This window comes from Anarhichas minor, unplaced genomic scaffold (genome assembly GCF_050575085.1).
Source record: "Anarhichas minor isolate MPS153535 unplaced genomic scaffold, ASM5057508v1 ptg000033l, whole genome shotgun sequence".
NCBI lineage: Eukaryota > Metazoa > Chordata > Actinopteri > Perciformes > Anarhichadidae > Anarhichas > Anarhichas minor.
Window position 1 is genome coordinate 13,534,240 of NW_027466479.1, and position 22,034 is coordinate 13,556,273.

General features: G+C 42.3%; 1 protein-coding gene across 1 annotated transcript; it reads right to left on the reverse strand.

The window, feature by feature from the left end:
• Positions 1 to 3,370: 3,370 nt before the first annotated feature.
• tinagl1 (tubulointerstitial nephritis antigen-like 1) lies at positions 3,371 to 19,286 on the reverse strand. The gene is made up of 11 exons (XM_076106430.1): positions 18,983 to 19,286; positions 17,247 to 17,313; positions 12,030 to 12,122; positions 11,815 to 11,929; positions 9,792 to 9,918; positions 9,202 to 9,352; positions 8,880 to 9,066; positions 7,495 to 7,540; positions 6,448 to 6,571; positions 3,846 to 3,891; positions 3,371 to 3,718 (listed from the first exon to the last, which is right to left on the reverse strand). Exons 1-11 carry the CDS (start codon positions 19,284 to 19,286, stop codon positions 3,551 to 3,553), a joined length of 1,428 nt encoding a protein of 475 aa, XP_075962545.1. The 3' UTR covers positions 3,371 to 3,550.
• Positions 19,287 to 22,034: the final 2,748 nt, after the last annotated feature.

Genomic DNA, 22,034 nt, shown 5'->3' on the forward strand with positions numbered 1-22,034 from the left:
CATACATCCCAGACACAAACATTTACTGGAGGAATAAGAGTAAACAGTCAATAGTCCATATTTTCTAAGCTTTTGAGACAGAGTTCGCACATCCAAATTAAACAAATATTCAAATTTGTTATGTTTCGGGGGATTCTTCTAGCCATGTCATGAAAAAAATATATATATTTATGTACTTAATTATTATTTTATTATACATTTGTTTTATAATCATTATTATTTTCTAATTCTTACAATTTATGAAGGATTATGCATACCCTTTGGCCTTGTCTTTCACTGACTGATGGTCAGAGTTATTGCTCTCACTGATGGGAGAGTCTGCTGATACAGCAGGATCTTAGAAAAACTGTCCTCATCCCACCCGGCCTCGTCCCATGGAGCTTCCCCCCTGAACTCCCTGCACCAAGTCCCTCTCATTGTGGCTCACAGATCCCTAATGTTCCTAAAAATCATACACCTTCTCAACCATCCAACCTGCATACACGCAGACTATACAAGGCATTCTTCTGGATCACATCAGCTTGTTTAAATACTTCAATGATGCAACAAGTCCAAGTTCACAATGAGACCATGTGGTTTTGGAAAGACTTTATTGTGCCGCACAAGTGAATACTAATGTGGTATTGCATTTAGTGCACACAAAACAAGAGACAGAGAGATAATAAAACATTGCACAGGAAAACAAGGAGTAAAAGTACAGTATATAATTTACACATCTTGTCATAAATAAAGCCTACACATCAGTGAATATGGAGTGGTTCATTTTACATAAAATACACAACTTCTGAGTGGATGTCTGCTGCAGCTCCTGGGTTGTTGTTGTTAGTATGAGGAGAGGTTGTGCTGGAGAAAACTGTTGCTGAAAGTAAGATACGTTTCTATGGAATAAATTTGAGTTTTGAGCTTTAATGATATAGTTATTATTGGTCCCATCTGAAAAATATATAATCATAATTTAAGTAACGCATGTTCGTGCACATTTACTTGAGAATGTTATAAGAGTTTTTGTAAGCCCTCTTCTAAACATTCATCATTTAGGTCCAAGCTAACAATAAACCTGAATGACTGTTAATGCAACACACTGTCAGCTAAATAGATGGAGACTGACAATCAAATGCATCTACTCAATGGAAACTAAATGATTGCAATACTTCCTTCTGCATGAAAACAGTAACCTTTCTCAGTCCACTGATACACACCAAGTACAGAACTCACCCATCCAATGTTGGTGCTGCCCTTGAAGAGGGCATGGAATATCTTCAATAAATAAATATTAAAGATTACCCAACATCTGGTGGAAATAAATTGTAATGAAACAAAACACGAGTAAACTCTGTACTTTCAATGAGGATTGCAAAACAGTGATGCAAACCAATCTAACAACGTGAGTTTTGTCCATATTTGTCTCTCTTAAAGGAGCTATAGCAACATGCCCACAGATATATGAAAATATAGAAAAGAAGAATCTCCTTCTTTCTGCTGACAGAAGATCGACATAATCACTCTTCAGGCCAAAGAGCTCAGTTTCAAATTGTCCTTCTCGTCTTTATTGTAAACCTGTTCTCATCTCATGTTGATGGGCTGCTCTTCATCTTCCACTGCCCTCGCTCACTTCAGAATAAAAGCAAAGATTCGGTTATTTGCATGAGAAAACATGCAACGAACTGCTTATCTATCCACCACATTGCACATTGCCTGTCCATCCAGACATTTCTCTTTGCTTTTATGCCTTTCTGCTTACCCATGCCTGAAGAAGATGATAGAAGGACCTTAAAGATCACAAGACGTGATGATATAGAAATGGAAAAATCCTTTTGAAGTTACAGCTAAAGCACACCAGGATGTAAGGTAAGTGGTAATAATACACCATTCTTCCCTTTTCAAGTGAGGATGTGCTCCAGAAAGATCTGAAAATTCCTCAATTAGCCTGAAATTAAGACGTCACAAAGCAGTGTAGCAAAGAAAGTCACACGGCTGATAAGTTGGAAGGTGTTAAGTTTTCATACAAACACTAAAAATGAAAACGAGAATATAAAGCCAAACAGCTCATATGCAACCTGTGTGACTTGAAGTGTTTCTGCGTTAGTTAGAAGTGGCTTTACATGTTTATTACATATGAAAAGCATCAAACTACAGACTCTGCAGTCAAAACATGAAGCACAGACCGGACTTTAGCAGCAGTACCCCCCCCCCCCCCTCCAACACCTCATCCTCCTCGCTGTGGTCAAACAGTTACAACTATGTAGAAGCTCAAGAAGAACAGCGACTGAGTGATGAGCGTGTAATGAAAGTTAATACATACAGTACATCGTAAAACAAGTAGTAAAATAAAACTTCACAACATAACTGCAACAAAAAAAATAACTTTCTTTAGCTCACGTTGTAACAGTGTACACAGAACGGAGCTAATTAAGACTACTATACACTAACACTGTCTTTCGCAGTGGTCAAAAGCTCTCTGTTTAACGCATCAGGGATTCATCTTTTAAATGGGATTGTGGTGTCAAGAATGGCAGCATGGCTTTTATGTATATGTTCATTGTCAGTGGTGACTTTTCTTACTAAGTTTTACTTAAATTATTTATTTCACCTACAGCCAAATGATACACGTTTAATCTTATCTAATCTCAAGGGCTAAGATTTAATTTAATTCATTATTAAATTGCTTTAAAATGTCCAGTACTGTTGCTGTAAAACCTCTTAAAATCCCAAATCCGAGTTTTTGTAATCTTAATACTCCACATGAAATCTTCTACTGTTTCTAGTGTCAGATTCTACAAGTTTACTGGAATATGTGAGAAACTCCACAGCTATTAACTCCATTTAAGTGTCCTCTCTAACACTGAGGGAATTAGCCGTACTGTGAACTCGGTATAACTGACAGTCAGTAAATGTCAGTAAGGTCATCTATGATGTATTATCATGTTACACAGTTCAGCTGGGTGTGTCTCTTTGAAAGGGTCTGATGTCTGATTATCTGCCTCTCGGATATCCTCTTTTTCAAACTGTCCGTCTGAAATTGGGTCTGTCTAGATTATAGATTTAGAAAAGACCGAGGTTTCAGATGGACAAAGAAGCGCAAAGAAGAATAAACAGATCAGACTGAGCTTCTGCTTTTGTCATCACCCAACTTTGACATGTCTCACCAGATATTACGTTGAGGATTCTGGGAAGTGTGGTCTTTGGATCAGTAGGTACCTGAGGTGCCTAAGTGTAAGGCGACGCAAAAGAGCGTCAGCTTAGTTGAGTTTCTTTGTTGTTTTGGTGCCATAAACCTTGAGTTACAGGAAGAGTGGGGAAGGCTGTTCTCTTAAACAGGGTAAAGATGGATGAGAAGAGGGGTTGTGTGGATCCCCAGAGTGAAGTAAGGTATAAAATGAGAGGGTTAAGGGGCTCTGGGGTTGATTTTGAGGCTGTCCCAGCCAACTTGATGCGTAAGGGGATGTGCTGAAGTTCTGAGACTCTTGGTGTGGTTCTTCTCTGGGGTGAAAAACATCAATAGGTGGGATTAAAAACAAAAGGTCTCTGTAAGGGTTTTAACATCGTGTCTCTAAATGTGCCGGCGACGATGTTGGTGATGATGGCTGTGCATGTCCTCCATCGTGATTCTGCCCCACACACCAATCACAAACGTTTCAATCTCACACTCATTGTCCCCACGAGCGATACGGAAGTAGCCGTTCTCTCCCCAGTTCTTTCCCCAGGAGTTGGCAGCAATCTGAAAAATCAATCGTCAAATTTAGTGAAGTTAAACAGTCCCTTTATATTTTACATAAGAAATAGTAAAATATTTGAGCCAATTAAGGGCTCGTTTGGGCATGGGTATATTTTGCACAATGACTTACCCAATATTTTTTTGATGTCCCATCAAAGTTTCTCTCTTCTCCCCACCTGGTGCACAAAGCAGAGAGGACGGTTACTCAAAATGCATTAGAGCCAAAAAAACAGGAAAACAACTTATCCTTAAATACAGATATAAAATCAGCTGTGTCAGAGTTGAAATGCTAATTTTAAAGTATGGATGCTGCCCAACAAACATGTCAGCTGTAAACACTTCTCAGGAATGTGTTAACTTAGAACAACATCCTGAAAACAGAGTATTGATGCCTGGACACAGCCTAGTTGCACTCCTACATCATTCCAAGCCAAAGACCACGGAATCCCCTTTTCCTTCGCCATTTCCGTACACCGGACATGAAACAGGAAGGTTACGAGGACATGAACGTCGCCTCAGTCACGTCACAGACAACAACACCAACGACATAAAAAATGCCCAAATATACATATGTGAATCTGAACTTCAAGGCCTATTTTTAACCTTCTTCCTTGCTAGCAGCATTGTTCTCAGGAAACCTTGGCGAAAGGCCCATACATTCCCATCATGCCTTGCACTTTGCTCTTATAGCCATTGCCAACTTTTATACGCCTGCATTGCTGCTCCTCATGATCAAAACATTCTCCCAAAGCAAATTCCCATCCTGTTTTTGCACTCCAGGCCTTTCGTTTCCCCAGAGACCAATCACTTGTTATCTTTCATAAGGGAAAGGATTGCTGGGAAAAAGAGCAGCTGGCTTCAGGCTCTACAAACGCAGTAGCCTGCCACCACAACACAGGCAGATGGTGCCAACCTTCTATCAGTGAGTGTATCTATGTATGCAGTGTTTCCCTGATTACAGTCAGAAGTCACATTGACCAAACGCAGACACATTAAAAACAGCTTTGTTAACAAAGATGCAAACTACAATCTGAACCAGATTGGAGAGATGGGATTTGTGCTTGTGAGTAAGGGCGCATTTACACCTATATGTGTGTGTGTGTGATCCCACATGCATGCCTGCCTGTATATTTATTGGTATGGACAGAGCCAGACAGAATCGGACCACTGCTGATCACTTATCTGGCCTCCAATCAGCTCACTTGCTCATGCTGGGACAATGATGGGCATACCGCTGTGCCCATGTGCCCCGCCCTTCCCCAACGCCCCTCAACCCACCTCTGACCTCTTCTCCGAGGATTGATCCCCTCTCTCTGTCCGGTGCAGTCAGGATCAGCGGCCCAGACAATGCCCTTTCCACCACAGTGGACCTCAATGCTCTTTCCACAAACTTTCCCAGGCCCTGGGCTTAAAGGAACGCACCGCTATGGGATTTGGCCTATGAAAACACACTGATGCCTGTAGCTGGCAGGTTGGAGCTCAAAACACTATGTTCCGCCCGCCCTCATTCCGTCCCTAAACCCGTGTCGCTGCTACGTCCACATCCACTGACCAAGTGAGTGGTGGGGAATCACAGCGTGAGTAGAAGGAGCCAAAAAGCAGGAGGTATTCAGGAAAGGTGGGAATCCACATCCTCATCCGCAGCATCATTTCACACAATGCTTACCTCCACAGTTTATTGACATGCTGTAGAGATGTAATTTCAGAAACATTGCATGCTTGTGAAGTATGAAGTACAAGCTAAGTACAGGTTGGAGTGTTTATCATACACATACCTTTACATGCCACATGTCATAAAATGAAATGTCATTAACACGCACATGAAAAGCTGCTTGTAAATGGGTTGTATTTTGTCTTCACCAATGGCCAAGCAGATAAAAGCAGAGAGACTGTTTTTATCGTAGCCGAGATGCCATGTCTGTAGAAACTGATGTTCGTGGACAAGCTCAGACTCTGTGGTACAGTCAACTGCTCCCAAACACACATTCCTTAGCCACCGTTAGACCCCCCCCATTACGACGTAGCTGCTCATTTTTGTCATTTGGAAAGTGAAACTATCGGTTATTTAAAACCAGCTGGATGACTCTTTACGGCTCAAAACCACCCACTGCTATCCAAACCACAGATACAAAGAGCAGTGAACTACTACCCGTCTGTCTGCGGACAGTCGAAATGATAACGAGAGGGATTTGGATTGGATGTGGAGAGGAGAGAAAGAGAGGAAGCAGGACGGTCAATGGGTCAGATGGTCAGCTGAGGAGTGATGTTGGAGACACCACAGAGATGTGGCAGGAGAGCCAGGAGGACGGGGGAATAACGAGAGACAGATGGGTGGGGGCAGGTAATCCAGGTGTGTCGGCTGTCTACCCGCCTACATATTTGTGGTCCCGTACACAAATACATAGTTACTAGATAGAGGAGCAGGATGAGGCGGGGGGAAGGGGGGGGGGGGGGGGGGGGGGGCTCGTCTGGGGCAGACGGAGGAGTGGAGCCAAGGTGTGTCTCCAAGAGGGAAGCTTGTTGTACACTCTCGGCTGTGTGCAAACACACATGCAGGTGAAGCTGTGAATCAGGCAGCTACTCAATTGAAACCTGATTTGTCTTAAATAAACATTTGTTTCTGCTGAAATGGCATCAGCTGAACATGTAGCAACAGTGAAACCAGACACATGGTGACTGGAATCGAGAGGGCAAATGAAACAAACAATGTTTTGCACTGTATGGTAACTTACCCAGTGATCCTGATTGAGTGTGTGCCGTGTTTGCGGTATTGTGGAGGTTTGGTGAAGCTGACATCAGTGTGCTTATAGATCCCATTCTTATAGACAAAGAAGTCCTCATGGACCTCCATAATAGCTGCAAGAACAAACGAGCAGGGAAAATGAGTTGGTGGATAAAACACAAACACACACACACACACACACACACACACAGGCAATATGACTATTTAGGCTGCTTGAACCCATTATTGAAGGGAAAGATCAACATCTTATTCAAACAACAATTAATCTCTAAGCAATTACCTAATTTCACCAAACAAATTCCAATTTCCCTCCTGAGTCACACACACCCAGACATCAGACAGGGCAGCAGTGTGTGTGTGTGTGTGTGTGTGTGTGTGAGCTGCACAGCTTAATTTTCTTATTCCAGCTCAATAGAAAAAACTCTCCGGATGTACAGTTGAGACATTCACTCTTTTGGAGGGCCACATGCACTAAATCCAATGGTCTGTAGCTGAGAACAGTGTGTGGACTCCTCATTTATAAACAACTCGCACAATGCGTGAGTACACACACACACACACACACACACACTTCTAGGCCTTTGTATCAAAGAGAAGCTCAAAGGCAAAAAGGAAACTTGACATGAAGCCAATAAGTTTTCTTGGACTGCTAAACAATAAAACAAGAAGCTGGCACAGGCTCATAGAGAATAACACACACACACACACACACACACACACACACACACACACGACTCCTCTATTCAAGTGTACTTGACAATGGTCCAGATGGGCACCAGACAGTGAGTCGGGCTAGTAAAGGAAGGTCAGTTCAACCACACTGACATGAAGGCCCATTATTTCTGACCAGGTGACTGGGGGTCAAAGTTGAAACATAAGACAAAACCATCACGATGACATAATCCCAGGTCGGATACCTAACATGAGGCTGTGTTTGAATTTATGTGTCCCTTGGAAGTATATTATTGTTTCGTTTTTTTAAAATAACACTCACTTGGGAGCAAATGTTGACACTAACATATGAACTTTGCCTTACCTTGCACAGGGCCATTATCCATAATCTCCTTCATGATCTCCTTTTCCTGAGAGAGACGATAGAAGGAAGAATTTATAGGCAGAGGAGAGAGAGAAGGACAGGAAGATCATTACATGTTAGTGAAATGGAGAGGATGAAAACAACCCGCTGGATGTTAAAAGTCAGATAACAAGATTGAGTCCAGCAGGGACCCCTGGCCTTAATGGCTGGCTTATTGACTTCACAGGGACAGAAATAACAGGCTGTAATGATTTCGAGAGACATTAGCCGTCATTTAGCAATGATGGATGCTGGCTGATAAAACCACATGTCGGCTGCAGCTCAGTGGTCGACTTTGAATTGGAGGAGATGCAGCGAGCTGCATGCAGAGACGGCTTCTGGAAACGGTTTCAGTGAATGTTACGTGATACTTTGTGCTAAAAAGTGAGGCCAGAGGTGCTTTCTACATGAATACATGACTAGAAGAACATTATTGATTTAGATCAGCCAGCTTTTAAAATTGTAAAACAAACATTACACTTTTATCACAGCAATTTGTAATTGTGCCTTCAAATGTCAACCAAGTAGAGCTCATAGTTTAATTATTGACTTATTTATTTCTCATTCTATAGAAAATACCAATATACTATAATTCGTATAGTATTTTTTGTATGTTTCTAATAGTTTCATTTGCAATTTTTCTATTCTAGAAATATATTTTTTACTCTTGCAGTACTTTGCCTGTAATTTAATTTCCTCTTATTATGTTTATTAAACACCAAGACAAAGTCCTTGCATGTGAATAACCTACTTGGCAACAAACCTTATTGTGATTCTGATCAGTCACTCAACACTTTGCTCTCATATCGACTGACTGACTCTGGTTTATTCAACTCACTATTGTAGCTGAGCATGAATAGATGACATTGATATTAGAAGGTAAACACAGAAATCTAATTCCAGATAGACTTTTGAATCTTGGTAGATAATGACTATGGATGATGATAGTCTGCAAATTGGTTTAATGCACTCACTGGCCTGTATATCCAGTACATTATATCTGAATCTAACGACAATAAGAACTGATTAAATTATGTATTATATTTCAGTCAACCTTCCAAATCCTGAATCCAACTTCCTGGACCATGACAGTGGCGAACATGCAGGAAGAAATACAACTCTTTGCCCTTCATTGATTCAGTGCTGTCGAGCACTTAATCCTGTACATTCCCATGTTCATTCACGAAGGAGTCAAGAATGCACGAGGAAAGAGTGCGAAAGCTTAAAGCTGCATGTTTACTGTAGTATTGGGAACATGTGCTGGCCGGTGTTGGAACTGATGAAGGAAAGGTGTACAGGGCATACCTGGTTATGCATGTATTGTTTTGTGTTTGTGCAGTGCTTACATTGGATGAGAGCCTGTAGGGCGGTGTGGACTGGTAGATGTCGTTTTGGTAGTTGTGTGTGTTGGGGCAGCGCTGTGTGGCCTGCCTCTTCCCCCGGCCGACGGAGCGACTCTGCATCATACAGCGGCCCACCTCCACTGGTGTTTGCTGCGGGGGTTGGTATGGATAACAGTTTTCTGTTACCACTCTGTGGAGGGAAGAGGAGCGATGGTAAGATGTGCCCAATCTTTAGAAGGCTGTTACCAAGTAATCGCCAAAAGGTATTGTATGTTGCTTTGCTTTCTTGTTTTCAACTGAAGATTAAATAAAATGAAGTCTTTACCCTCTACGCCGGAGGAACCACCAGGCTCCATCGATGCGCCCCCCATCACACCCTCCCTGATTGCGCGTGTCACAGGAAATAAGATTTTGTGGGGACAGCTGAGGAGTCATGTGACCCATTGACTGGATGGAGATTCTGTCTGATGCCACAGCTAGTGAAAAGGACAGGCGTTATTACAAAATATCATGCTTAAAACCTTTTTATTATTATTTTCTTATTTTTTATTAAAACACAAAAATGTGTTGTAAAATATGTAGGAGTTTTTTCTATAATTGTAACAATTTGTGTCTTCAGGAAGCTAAAGTAATCATAAATATCCATAAACATTTTGCAGGTGCTGGATAACAAATATCTGCACAGAAAGACAATATATTTCAAACATAAACTTGAGGAAGACTTTTTGTGGTCAGCACATTGTCATGTCCATTGAAGATAAAAGTATCAGGTATATAGTTTGTCTTTTTGAACCTCAGCTGTCAAATATGTCAAAGGTTGGGACACTTTCACAAGTTTGTGTTCTATTTTCTGCCCTTCCTTTACGTCTCATAATGATATCCCATATTTCCCTGCATTTTCTTCATGTATTCTACCTGCAGTTGAGAAAGCCCAGGATGCAGCACAGTTGCCCTGGTCCAGCGGTTCATGGATCTTTCCTGGCCACTTCTCTGCCGAGTTGAAGTAGAGAGGCAGACCGTCACTCTCAGGGTCCATGTTCATCTGACAGAGAGGAAAAATGAGTCAAGTCAATAGAGCTTAATCACCGTTACACTCTCACAGAACAAGTCTCATTGAGGAAACATTAATGTTTCTCAGTGAAAACAATTGATACCATAAGTGGCAGACCACAATTTTTAAACAACGATTGAGAGCAAAATGGAGGAAATAGCGGTTTAAACCACCAACACAGAGTTGCAGTAGTGGGACTTACAATGTAATTATTTGCCCACAAACTAACAGCTGCAATTAAAGTACTTGTGGACCGCTTTGTATGACAAGTTTGGATCCCAGGCAGATTACATAAATCTGCTAATCAACCCTCCAGTAGAAGGGACTTATTCACAAGCACTTAGGACCATTTGGCCCAGTGTCAATCTCTGTAGAATAGACAGGAACTTTGATCCCGGTCCTCTCCATGAAAGCACGAGGCTGTTTGGTTACATTGAATGCGTCATTTGAACCAACCCAACTCTTTCATGGAGGCACCAATGCCACTGTGATGATAAATCCTAATTAGGATGATGGAGTGCAAATATCTTCCTCATAGCGCATGTTCACTGGCAGATGCTTCTCACATACCAAACATACTCAATCTGTTGGTCTCCACTCGAGGTTAGACGCTCTCTTAATCTCTCCGTTAAGTGTGATAACGGAGCACATACTTCTGTACAACTGACTTTCCCCCTCTCTCTCTCTCTCTCTCTCTCTCTCTCTCTCTCAAAGAGCCTGGCTCCTGTGCAGCATTCCTCCGATTAATAGCAAGGTATTCAAAGTACAAACTGCCACCTGAAACATAACTAAAGAATGTGCTGCTGGTCTGAGACTTGTAGTTGTGGAAGGTCAAGGTCCAAAAGACAGACACCTGAAACACCTGATCTAAAGGTTTGATAAAAGAGGGGAAATGGCCTCCAAGAATATGTCTAAATACATGAATTAAGTTAAGTAATTCATGAATTCATAATTTTCCATCCCTTACACAGGAGTCTACGTACAGACATGAAAGGACAGTGGGACAGAGAGATTTATGAATGGGCTGCAAGTCTCTGATCTGGTTCCTGGCACAGGTAGGGACACGCTGACAGCGGAAGAAGGAGGGGGAGTTGTGAGGTTTTTAGGGTGGAAGTAGTCATGGAATGCTGGGAGAGGTAAACAGGGGGAGTGGGGATGGATGGATGGAGGTGGGGGGGGGGGTGCAGACTGAAGACGAGGTTTGCTCTTTATTCTCCAGGCAGCCACCATCCCCTCCATCTTTTCTATCTGACGTTTTGGTTCCGTTTTATGTAATCTGTCTGGGTGAAATATAAACAAAGACTGAGCGGATCAGAGTGGGCTGAGGTTCCAGCCAGAGCCGCCATCGCATACCAACAAGCCACCATAATCAAGCGAGAAACGTTTTGATCAGCGCTCCTTTGTTGTAATAGGTTTCAAACCTGCATATCACAGTAATATCACCATATCACTTACAGGAAGTATGCAGGAGCCTTGAAAGAAGTGACAGGCCACAACAAAACTAACAATTCACAAATATGACGTCATACAGCTTCAGTGGGAACAACAAATACATAATATGTGACGTATGGGACTTTAAGGTGCTAAAGTGAAAATACTTTTTAAAGTGGAATTTTAAAGGGAAACCCTGGATTTAAGAGGGTAACACGATATTCTTCAAATCCTTATATGAAAATTTGTTCCCTCATGCCACCTTTTACAAGCAAGGTCAGAGGTTAAAGTTCAGCTCCAAAACAGTGAGGATGGCAAGGTTTTTATGACTTGCTTCAGAATATGAGTATCGACACTGAACTTTGTGTCTGTGCCTTCGGAACATTGACCCAAATATTTCTTTCTTTGTCCTTTCAACCCCAGAAGTACATTTTAGGGATGAATACTGTCCTGCACCTGCATCTCATTCATGTTCATAATAGTCCTGGAGGGTCTCTGTGTGCCCAGGCGGAAGCGGATGCCCTCGTCCAGAGTCATGCCGTAGAGCTGACTGTAGTTGGCTGCATTCCATCTGAAAGCACAAACCAGGAAGAGAATGTGTTTGTCACCATGTGTGATACAAATCTTTTTGTAGAATATCATGTCATCAAGTACGTGTTTGTTTTTTTTACCCATAGTTGCCTCTGTTAATGGCGTGGATAACGTCCGGCTCCATCAGACAGGCGTTCTGCTCACACTCCCATCGTGCTGTGGTCCCACATGTACTGCAGAGGACAGACAGACAGACATTAGGGACAATGAGTTGAGACCAAGGCATTAGCGGCTGCAATTACACGAGTTATAATTTTCATATTTATGCTAAAGCCAGTGAAGTCAACCGCTAAAATAGAAGGACTATCTAAGACATAGACAAATATTCAAGGGCTCAGGGGAATTCCCAAATAAGAAGTTAATTGAGAGAAGAATGTCAGTAACTAAAAAAAATGGAAAAAGAACAGGCGAGGGAGTGAGAAACAGAGGGGGAGGTTAAAGGAAACATTCAGCCTTTTAAGGCTGCAGAACGAGGATCCATTGTTGGTCAGAAGGAAGCAAAGGAAAAGTCAAGAAGATAACAGAAGAGATAGAAGCAGGATATTATTTATCAACAACGACAATGTTGAGTTAGGGGATGCTCAAAAATAACTTCCAATGTGTACTTTCTGATGACTCACTGTGAAGAAGTGTGTGTGTGTGTGTGTGTGTGTGTGTGTGTGTGTGTGTGTGTGTGTGTGTGTGTGTGTGTGTGTGTGTGTAGCCAAACTAGTGGTGAAAGTATCAAGATCCTCCTTTACTTAAATAAAAGGACTATTAAAAGTAAAATTCCTGCATTCAAAGTTTTATCGGCAAAAATAATCTAAATTTATCATATCAAATAAATGTAGTGGAGTAAAAAAGTGATTTCCCTCCAAAATGCAGTGAAGTATAAAATGGAAGTGCTTCATTAAAGTAAGAGCACTTGTACCAGACAGAGAGATTACTCACACAGATGAGTCACCAGGCACTTCAGTTCACCTTCCGCTGATACTTCAAAGTAAATGATTTGCTGCAGCTAAATGTACAATTTCACACACGAGTTCCCTAAACTCGCTGATTAATTGTTTGAAACTACAATGATCTATTCTACAGGATATTCCACCACATATAGTTCCTAAATAGTCGGGACACAACAAAACAACTGAGGCCCGTCCTTTATAAACTTCATAGAATAATAAAGATTAATTACAGAGATAATGCAGTGATTTACACATGACGTTTCTAAATCATAAAACTGTTGGTGGGTCAACTTTTATGTCTAAATGTATTCAGTAGATATTCTTCAATGTCATGCTGTTTCATAATTAATTGTCTATTAAAAACAAATATGAATGAGTTATATAATTAATATAGCTTAATATTTTGGGAAACACACATTCTGCCTATACAATAAATATGAAGCTACAGCCAACAGCTAGTTAGCTTGGCTTAGCTTAGCATAAAGACTGGAAACAGGGGGAAACAACTAGTCTGGATTGGTCCAAAGGTAACACAATCTGCCTACCAGCATCTCGAGAGCTCAATAATTAACACGATATATCTTGTTTGTATATTCAGGATTTAGTTTTAGTCTTTATGCTGACCTAAGCTAACTGACTGGATAATTTCCTAAAATATCAAACTATTATTAGTCTCATCATAACACGCTTTATCAGTAATGAAAAATTCCGTTGCTCTCTGTATCTCAAAGTTGGTCTGCTTATGACACATTCATCCTGACTGGACTAGATTCAGGTAATATGCAGCATTTAAATGAAATGCAAACAAGCCAGATTCTTTCATTGCTCTTCGGAGACTTGGAGATTTTAAAGCTTTATTGATGTTTTCATGGTGTCTCGGTTGTCTGACTGTAAATATTATTTTTCCCAGGTCCCTCTTTCTAAGACTACCTGGTTAAATAAAGTTACTAAGCCACCAAAAATAAACAGCTGCAAGGTCAGCTGCTGTTTCAGGAATAACATAATAAATGAGTGCATTAGCGAGAGAGAAAGAATGAGGGGTGTTTCCCACAGAGGAGTGTATAGACTTCCAACCATAAAGTCTTCTGTACATTTTAGACATCATGTTTACAGGGAGGAGAACCTGCCCAAGAGGATCATTAAACACACACACACACACACAATGATGAAGAGGCCAAATTCCCCTTCAGTCACACTGAACCTACAGAGTGTGTATCACGTCTCATACTGCACTCCTCCCTGCTGGGTCTCTGAGACACGACCAAAAACAGCCACACACACCCACACACACACACACACACACCCACACAGCGGCAGAGTATAAACCAGGACCGTCTAATGGCTGTGACTGGAGGAAAGAGACAATGACCTTTCACCTCTCCCTCTAGCAGGAACACATACATGCAGCTCAGCACCGGTGGGTCAAAAACAACAATAAATTCACACAGTAATGGCACTGGACATGCACACAGGGACCGGATGAATGACAGACTCATGGAGACAGGGGCACAGAGTGGAGGGCCATATTTCACATTCTCCGTCATGCCCTTTATTAGAGAAAGACACCATCTTCACCTCTGGGACCGTACACACACACACACACACACACATAGAAATACACACACCTGGATGACATGCGGTGCATTGTCTTGCCAAATCCTGCCAGCTCAGTAGGAGCAACAGAGCCATGCTCTGCGTTCAGATATGACGTATCTACTTAATCTGAGAAACTAGACAACAATTTAGAAAGTCCAAGCTGGCATTGGCTGTTGTCCAATCTGAAGTACACGCTGAAAGAGCAGAGCTGCTGCCAAATCATAACAGAGATGGTTGCTCCTTCAGGGCTGTGTGAGCAGGACGCGCCGCGTTTCAGATCATTTGGAGCAGATACAGAGTTATCAGGATGCGAACAGCTCAGGGAAGGAAAAGGTCTCAGCTGGGTTTATTCCATTAACACAACAGAAGACCGCCACACATATGATGCTATATCTTCACACACACAACATAAGCATTGCTTTAATACTTCATGCTAACTCCGGTTGTGTTTCTATGCTTTCTAGCACTGACACAATCTGCCCAGAGGTTTTACAGATTGTGATACTGACGGTCAAAGAGCAGCTTTTTATTGACTGCATCAGTGATGTTTGGCCAGTGGTTAGAGAAGACATGTAGGAGGTTAGATAACAGTGAGCGGGAGCTTGATAACTGCTAATGAGAGACTTTGGAGGGAAAAGAGGGAGAGCTGCCTGTCAACTCAAAGCGGAAGCCCTCTCCTCCACCCTGCAGCCCTGATTCTGAGAGGTGGGAGGACACACATTTGGGAAATGAATAAGTGGAGAGAGTAGGAGTAGGAAAAGGGAGTGCGTGTGTCCCTCCGCGCCAAAGCTGTGGTGCGATTTCTCAAGCATCCATGTGTATTGCCTTAACAAGCATGTGTGAGAGCATATGTGCATAAGACTCTTTTGTTTGCCCGTGACAGGGAGAGTTAGCACATAAACGATGTTGATGAACTAGGACACTGGAGGTTATTTTTAACATGCAGCTTCCACAAGTATTTCCTTGAAGGAGAAACATTCGCCCTGCCATCCTGGCCTATCTACGGACCCATCGGACCCTTTAAGTCAAACCTAATTGAGCTACAATGATAAAAGTCATACTTCAGGCCTACCAGATTGACACAGTACAGCTTTCGGAGTCAAACAGCTGCTAGGTTGTAAGTGGAGATCAGCGGGGTCAGGGTTAGACATGTCATGGATGATGGATGAGGATAAATATAATAGGGATGTACAAATGGATGTTAAATCAACATTGGCGTTCATGTTCACACACGTACAAAGGGTCTTTGACGAACATCAAATGACACCGACGAGAGAAACCACAGTAGAGGACAGGTGAGGAATTAAACTTCCCTTTTTCCTGCCTTCTCTCACTTGACCTCCTCCGTCTCCTTCCTCTAGTAGGTCAAGATCTGCTTTACCTCTCCTTGACTGTTAATATTATCACGCAGAAAAATGTCAACAGCCACATGGCCTCTGGTGCCTTCAGGGTGTAGAAGGCCATGGAGATAAAAATGCACTTTGCTGCCACTGAGAGCTAAAATAATGTTTTCAGAATAGCTTAAGCTCATGTCAAGGTCGTAAAGTGAAGCGATGTTTGGGAAATATGTCCTATTGGAGACATAACACAAGATTGTCAAGGAGCTCTAATCAAAGAGTCAAAACAAGAATATAGGACCTTCGCAGTACAACATCCAGCCTCAATTTTGTGCAATAGAGGAGAGTGGATTTGTATCCACATCAAAGTAAGAACAGTTCAGAGGATCAGAAGAAAGTCTATTTCAATTAAGGTTAAATCGACCATGCCACTCAGTAGGCCTGGGGGATATGAACGTCACAAACACAAAGCTACTAGATGGGAAAGATTAGCATGGGGCCCGTTTTGATTTAGTTATGCAGCTACTGTTCCTGCTGTTACAGACACAAACTACCAAGCCTTTCTTCACAACAGATCATAACAGAGAAAGCTTTGGAATGAATAATAACCGACTTTATCAGTATTAGCTGTTCAATACATGGACTCTTAAGTTTAAAAACTAGACTAAATATTGTTCTTAAGAACTATTGGCCTTTTTCACAGCAGACATTTTGACTTGTCATAGCAGGAAAAGTATGACTAACATTAACGATGGCTCCGTTCTATTAAAGTGTCCCAGTAAACCATCACAGTGAGCCAGCATGCACAAGACCGGTGAACTGAAACTGAAGCAGCCAAATGGAATTCCGTCGTCATTCATTTTATTTTTTACACCTGTGCTTTTCCTACTGTCTGTATTCCTTAGAAGAAAAATGACCTGTTACAGATAAAGAGGTATGACGCACAGTAGAGGAAGCGGAAGTAGACAGGGTCAGTGTGTATAAAGATATGAAGATCATGTGATCAATATAACCAAAAATATGGATATAAAAACTGAATATGATGCCACCAGTGTTTTTATTACTTGAAACACATGCAGTGCACGAACATATTTTGTGAACCCACCAACTACAAATCCCAGAGGTTTTGAGAACACAAAGCACTGTATGTCAGCATGAAATCAGGAGAAATGTGAAGCACAACAAATCTACAATTTGTTTCAATGGTGCATCCATAAAGTCTTGGCATCTTGGGCTTCAATGTGCATATGCATGCATTGGTTTGTGTGAAGTGTTAGAACAAGTATACACACAGAGCATTTAGATAAAGTGAGGGGAGCCATGTTTTTCAAGCTTTAAGCCACTTAAAAAGGACATTTAAGGGAAAGCCCAGGATTTAAGAGGTTGAAAGAGAAGTAAGAGGAAGAAAGACAGGGTTACATACCATAAATTGCAGTTCTCTTTGTATGTTTGCCCAGAAAAGAACTTGTTTCCATTTCTTTCACAGGTGCCTGAGAGGAGACAAAGAGGGGTAATTTAATATACAAGCAAATACACAAATGGGAGACAGAGATGCACTTATATTTAAAGCACTCACACTTAATATGATACAAACATACCGACCAAATTCCTTCACTTGTGATCACAATAAATAAAAGGGCTATCACTAACTCCTCAGGTGTGTGTGCAGAGTGTTTACGTCTTTGTGAGAGTGTACACACACAGAATGTATGTGAGTTCTAAGGAGCTCTGAGCTCCAGTAATCCAGTGTAGGAATGTGGCGTTAGCTTCTTTCCTGCCTTCCCAGGCTTCCTGTGCCTTCGTCATGCTTTAACCAGCTTACGCTCTACTTCACCACCTCTAGTGGGACCGAGGGAAAGGGCCATAGAAGAAGCCTACTATTACGTCCACGACTAAGCACCAGAAAATCATTAACATTTGTGAGCTGCAATGGTCCACTCAGCATTGTCACAAACATAGCATTAGCATTTCTTTTGGAATGGATTTGAAGTTTGAACCCTGCTTACTTACAGCTTGTGAAACGATACTGGAGTTGGCCAAAGTATTCACAATGAGGTTTATACTGATTTACAGTGGAAGGTGCTGTCAGTGTGAATCTCATACGGGATTTACGGCATGAGCCGGCTGAGAATTTACAGTGTGAGCAGGTTTCCTTGTCTCTGGTGTGAGGCCCAGAGCTGATTGTGTGATTTATGACTGAGGCCCTCTGTTACCCATCATCCCCCTCACAGCTGTCTCACCCAGTCTGTCACAACTCAGTTACTGCAGAGCTGAAGAGTGTGAAAAGTTACTCATTGACATAGAAGGACTTTATATAGAAGGTCTCCTGTTGAACTGAGAGTACGTGGTTTCAATGTAAAAGGTTACGTGGCATGAAGGAGGCGTTTTTTTTGTAAGCAAATATTAGAATGTTATACATCGACTTAGACGACAGAATGAGAAAAGTCCAGTTTAACAAAGCGTTGAATATTGAGTCACGGAACACAACAATCTGTGACTGCAGGGCAGCGATAGGAGAAACAATCAAAGACTGAGACAAATACGTCACCTCTTTCCTTTTGAAGCGCCACAGCCTTCCTTCAGGCTTTTGTAGCTGTGTAGTCGGATATGTGTGTGTGTGTGTGTGTGTGTGTGTGTGTGTGTGTGTGTGTGTGTGTGTGTGTGTGTGTGTGTGTGTACACTCTTAAACATGCATTAGTGTCCCACCCCGTGACACCCCTACCTTGTCGTCCAGGTAACACATACCTGTAACGACCCCTCTGTCTCCCGTCCCGCACCCGTTGTCTGTGTCCCCCTCCCTCCGCATACCCCACATTCTTTCTCTTGACCTCCATTCATCCCTCCATCCACCCCTCCTCCTCCCTCCCTCTGTCTGGCTGGGTTAATAAGAAGCCTACTGTTCCCTGCTCTGTTTGCATGTAGTCCTCTGCTGTCACAGGCACACTTTACACCTCTGCAATGAGAGAATGGAGTTATAACTGTGTGGGGAGTCCAAATGGGGTCAACTCAACAGTTAGATAGGCGGTAAAATGTGCTAAATCTGAACTTTTCTACACAAACTATCAGGGGAGGGTATTGTAATTTCAGTCTTTGTTGAAGGGAGGGTAATCTGACTTTATAACCACAAACTAACTCATTCGCTTGTGCACTTTTACTTACCTATGAAAGGTGGCTCCACGCCGAGACAATGTCCCCAGAAGTCAGGGCAGCAATCAGCGATGGTCCGGTTGCAGAACAGGTCGCAGTAGCAGATGGTGTCCAGGTAGGGAACCGTGCACAGGTCGTCTCTGCCGGGGCAGCAGCCTCCTCTCCTCTCGCAGTAGGAGCCAAACGGGTCCCTGATGCCTCCAACATGGAGCGGACTGGCGAGCTCCCTCTTGGTCCTTCTTGACAGGATTCTTTCTGCAGTGCTCGCTCCCACCACCAGGAGCAGCGCCGCCACAGACAACAGTAAGAGCTTCATGATAAATCTGTGAAAGCAAAGACACAAGATTTCCAGATGTTAGGTAAAGGTAACATGATTTAATACATGCCCTTCTATAATTTACACGTGGGAACAAAAAAATGTTTGTGAACGTTGGCCTGCTTTTCTCCATAAGAGACAAATGCTTCGCACTCCACCGGAAGAGATGGGAAAAGGTCGCACTGTGAGCAGCATAATTGGGGTATGACTGCTGCCAACACATTATCCACCTCCGCTGTGTAATTCACAAACACACTGACGCATATGCACTTAGCACGCACACACACACACACACACACAAAACATTTAAACAGACCTCGCAGGACACCCACGTGATCCTTGGAGATGCTCTGCTTATTTTTACAACTTTCCTTTCCAGCATCCAAAACAAACAGCAGCTAAATATGTAAATGCACTCAGCAAGAAAGTGAGGGGATACAAGTATGTGATGAGGTCTTTAAACATGTTGAATGATGTATGATGGGGTCGCTTCAGGTCTCAGATGAAAGGTTCTTTAGCTACCATTTTGTTTTAATTCTCAGCCCTTAATGTGGGTCCCACATTACACTATATCTTTCCTTAATGCGTGCTGGCATAAAAACAGTCAGTCCTGAACTGTTATTATTTTCACTAATGCAGTGACACATATAGGTGCACTGCAATCACCCTGTAATTAAATGTTTTACTTTATCTATGAGGGACCTGCCAGTGCAGTTACTAGTGTGAGGGAGGGGACGTTATTGTCCCAGATTAGCATGCTATCTCAGTCCCGGAAATAAAGTAATGTCCTGCTGTCAAAGCTAATCTGTCACACTCGAGGAAATTGTCTGAATGAACAGACACAGCCCACATCCAGTAGTAATGGTCCTCAGAGACAATAGTGGTTATCTAAAAGCCATGCTGGGGCACAGTAACAGGGCAGGTAGAGGGAAACTACATGATCACACTTGTGCTCCGGCTGGTTACTCTGGTATTAACGGGCACAATCAAGAAAAAAAAATCTGCACTTTGAGTGATTTAAGAAATTAAACGCGTCAATAATTTTACAAACTGCTATTAAAGGAACATCCAAGCATTTGTGTCACCTGATCTTGATTTTTTTTTTTGTCATTAACTGAAGCAAGAAGGTGATACAGTTCCTCTAATGGTTTTAATCGTCACACTATTTATTTTCTTGTATGGGTGTACATGTAACACCTTCAATGACCAGAGTTGGTTGATTGTGTGGATGCGTGTGTGTGCATGTGTGTGTGTGTGTGTGTGTGTGTGTGTGTGTGTGTGTGTGTGTGTGTGTGTGTGTGTGTGTGTATTGGTCTCAGGTTACTGAATGTGTGGGTCTATATGGGGCCGGACAAAGACAAGGGGTTGGAACGCTGTTTACATAATAGCATAATTAATTATCCAATCAGATCTCAGAGCACAATGGACACTCTGCACATAAAGCAGGGCTCCGGAAAAGATCTTTGCTGTCCTGTTTTCTGCATGACTGCCCCTTTAGTCGAAACACGTACACACACACACACAGGCATATGGCAGCATGGGATGAGCAGGTCTCCTCCTTAACGCAAGTGTTTTGTTGTGACAGACTGAGCAGTAGTGCAATAAAACACCCACCAGTCTGCTCAACAAGCTGCCGAGGCCTTTGGGTCAAACTGGAAGTGTATTTGATTGTGTTTGGTACAGTTCTCAGCTGAAGCGAGAGATTTAAGCTGATGGGTCCATCTTCTCAGCTCCTTTTTATCTTATGAAACACGGTTTAGAAGCTGCCATATCATATCGGCCCATCAGTGCTCCAGACAGCTGTAGCCAAGCTACTGATCCCACGCTGCAGCCACAGGACAGAACAGAAAGGGCAACCCACACACACACACACACACACAGACATGCATAAAGTGCATACACACATCAAACAGTAGAAGTAGAAGTACTGCACTGTCACATGTCTCAGCTGGACCTTCATCACCGCTTCAGGACCTTGTTCACAACTTTTACCTGCTTGATCTCAGTAAACTGAGCAACGCTGTGAGGAATCTCCGACAATGTCAAAAGCCCAGACAGTTATTTATTAATAGGTCAGTTCACCTACATTATATAACATAAGAGCGGCACCTCCTTGTAAAAACAGCGTCCAGATTAGTCCCGACAACGCACAGACCTCAATGTGAACACAGACACTTCTCCTACAGATGATAGCCTCTATAAAAGCTTTTTTTTTTTTTAAAAGCACCAAACCTTTAATGATATACTTTTTCCTATGACCCCACTCTTTCACACAGCTGAACTTTGAGACATCACTGCACCACCCAGCAGATAATTCAGGCATCTTGGCTCAGTGTATCTGCGTAAAAAAGCCCTTTTTAGCTCCCTCTCACACAGTCCTTGACGATTATTTGTCCAGCTCTATTTTTAAGACACCCACCAGGTCAAGGAGAACAGAGAGCATTTATAATAGCGTGCAGGTGTCTCATGAGGCCAGCACCCTTAACAGGTGAGTGACGGGATAACTGGTCTTTGTGTGTTAACAGTCTCGTTGTGAATTACACAAGAGGAGTCACCACAAACTCATTGTACTCATAACCTCTTTAAAAGAAATCGCAGTCTCCCACTCGTATTCTTGAACCTATTAATAACTTGAATATTGTATCCTACAATCCCACACCCAAAAGGTAAATATACCGTAACAGTAAAGACTTGACTTAAGTTCAGTGCTTTTGGCCACATGAAGCACAGTGGAATTAATCTTAAAAT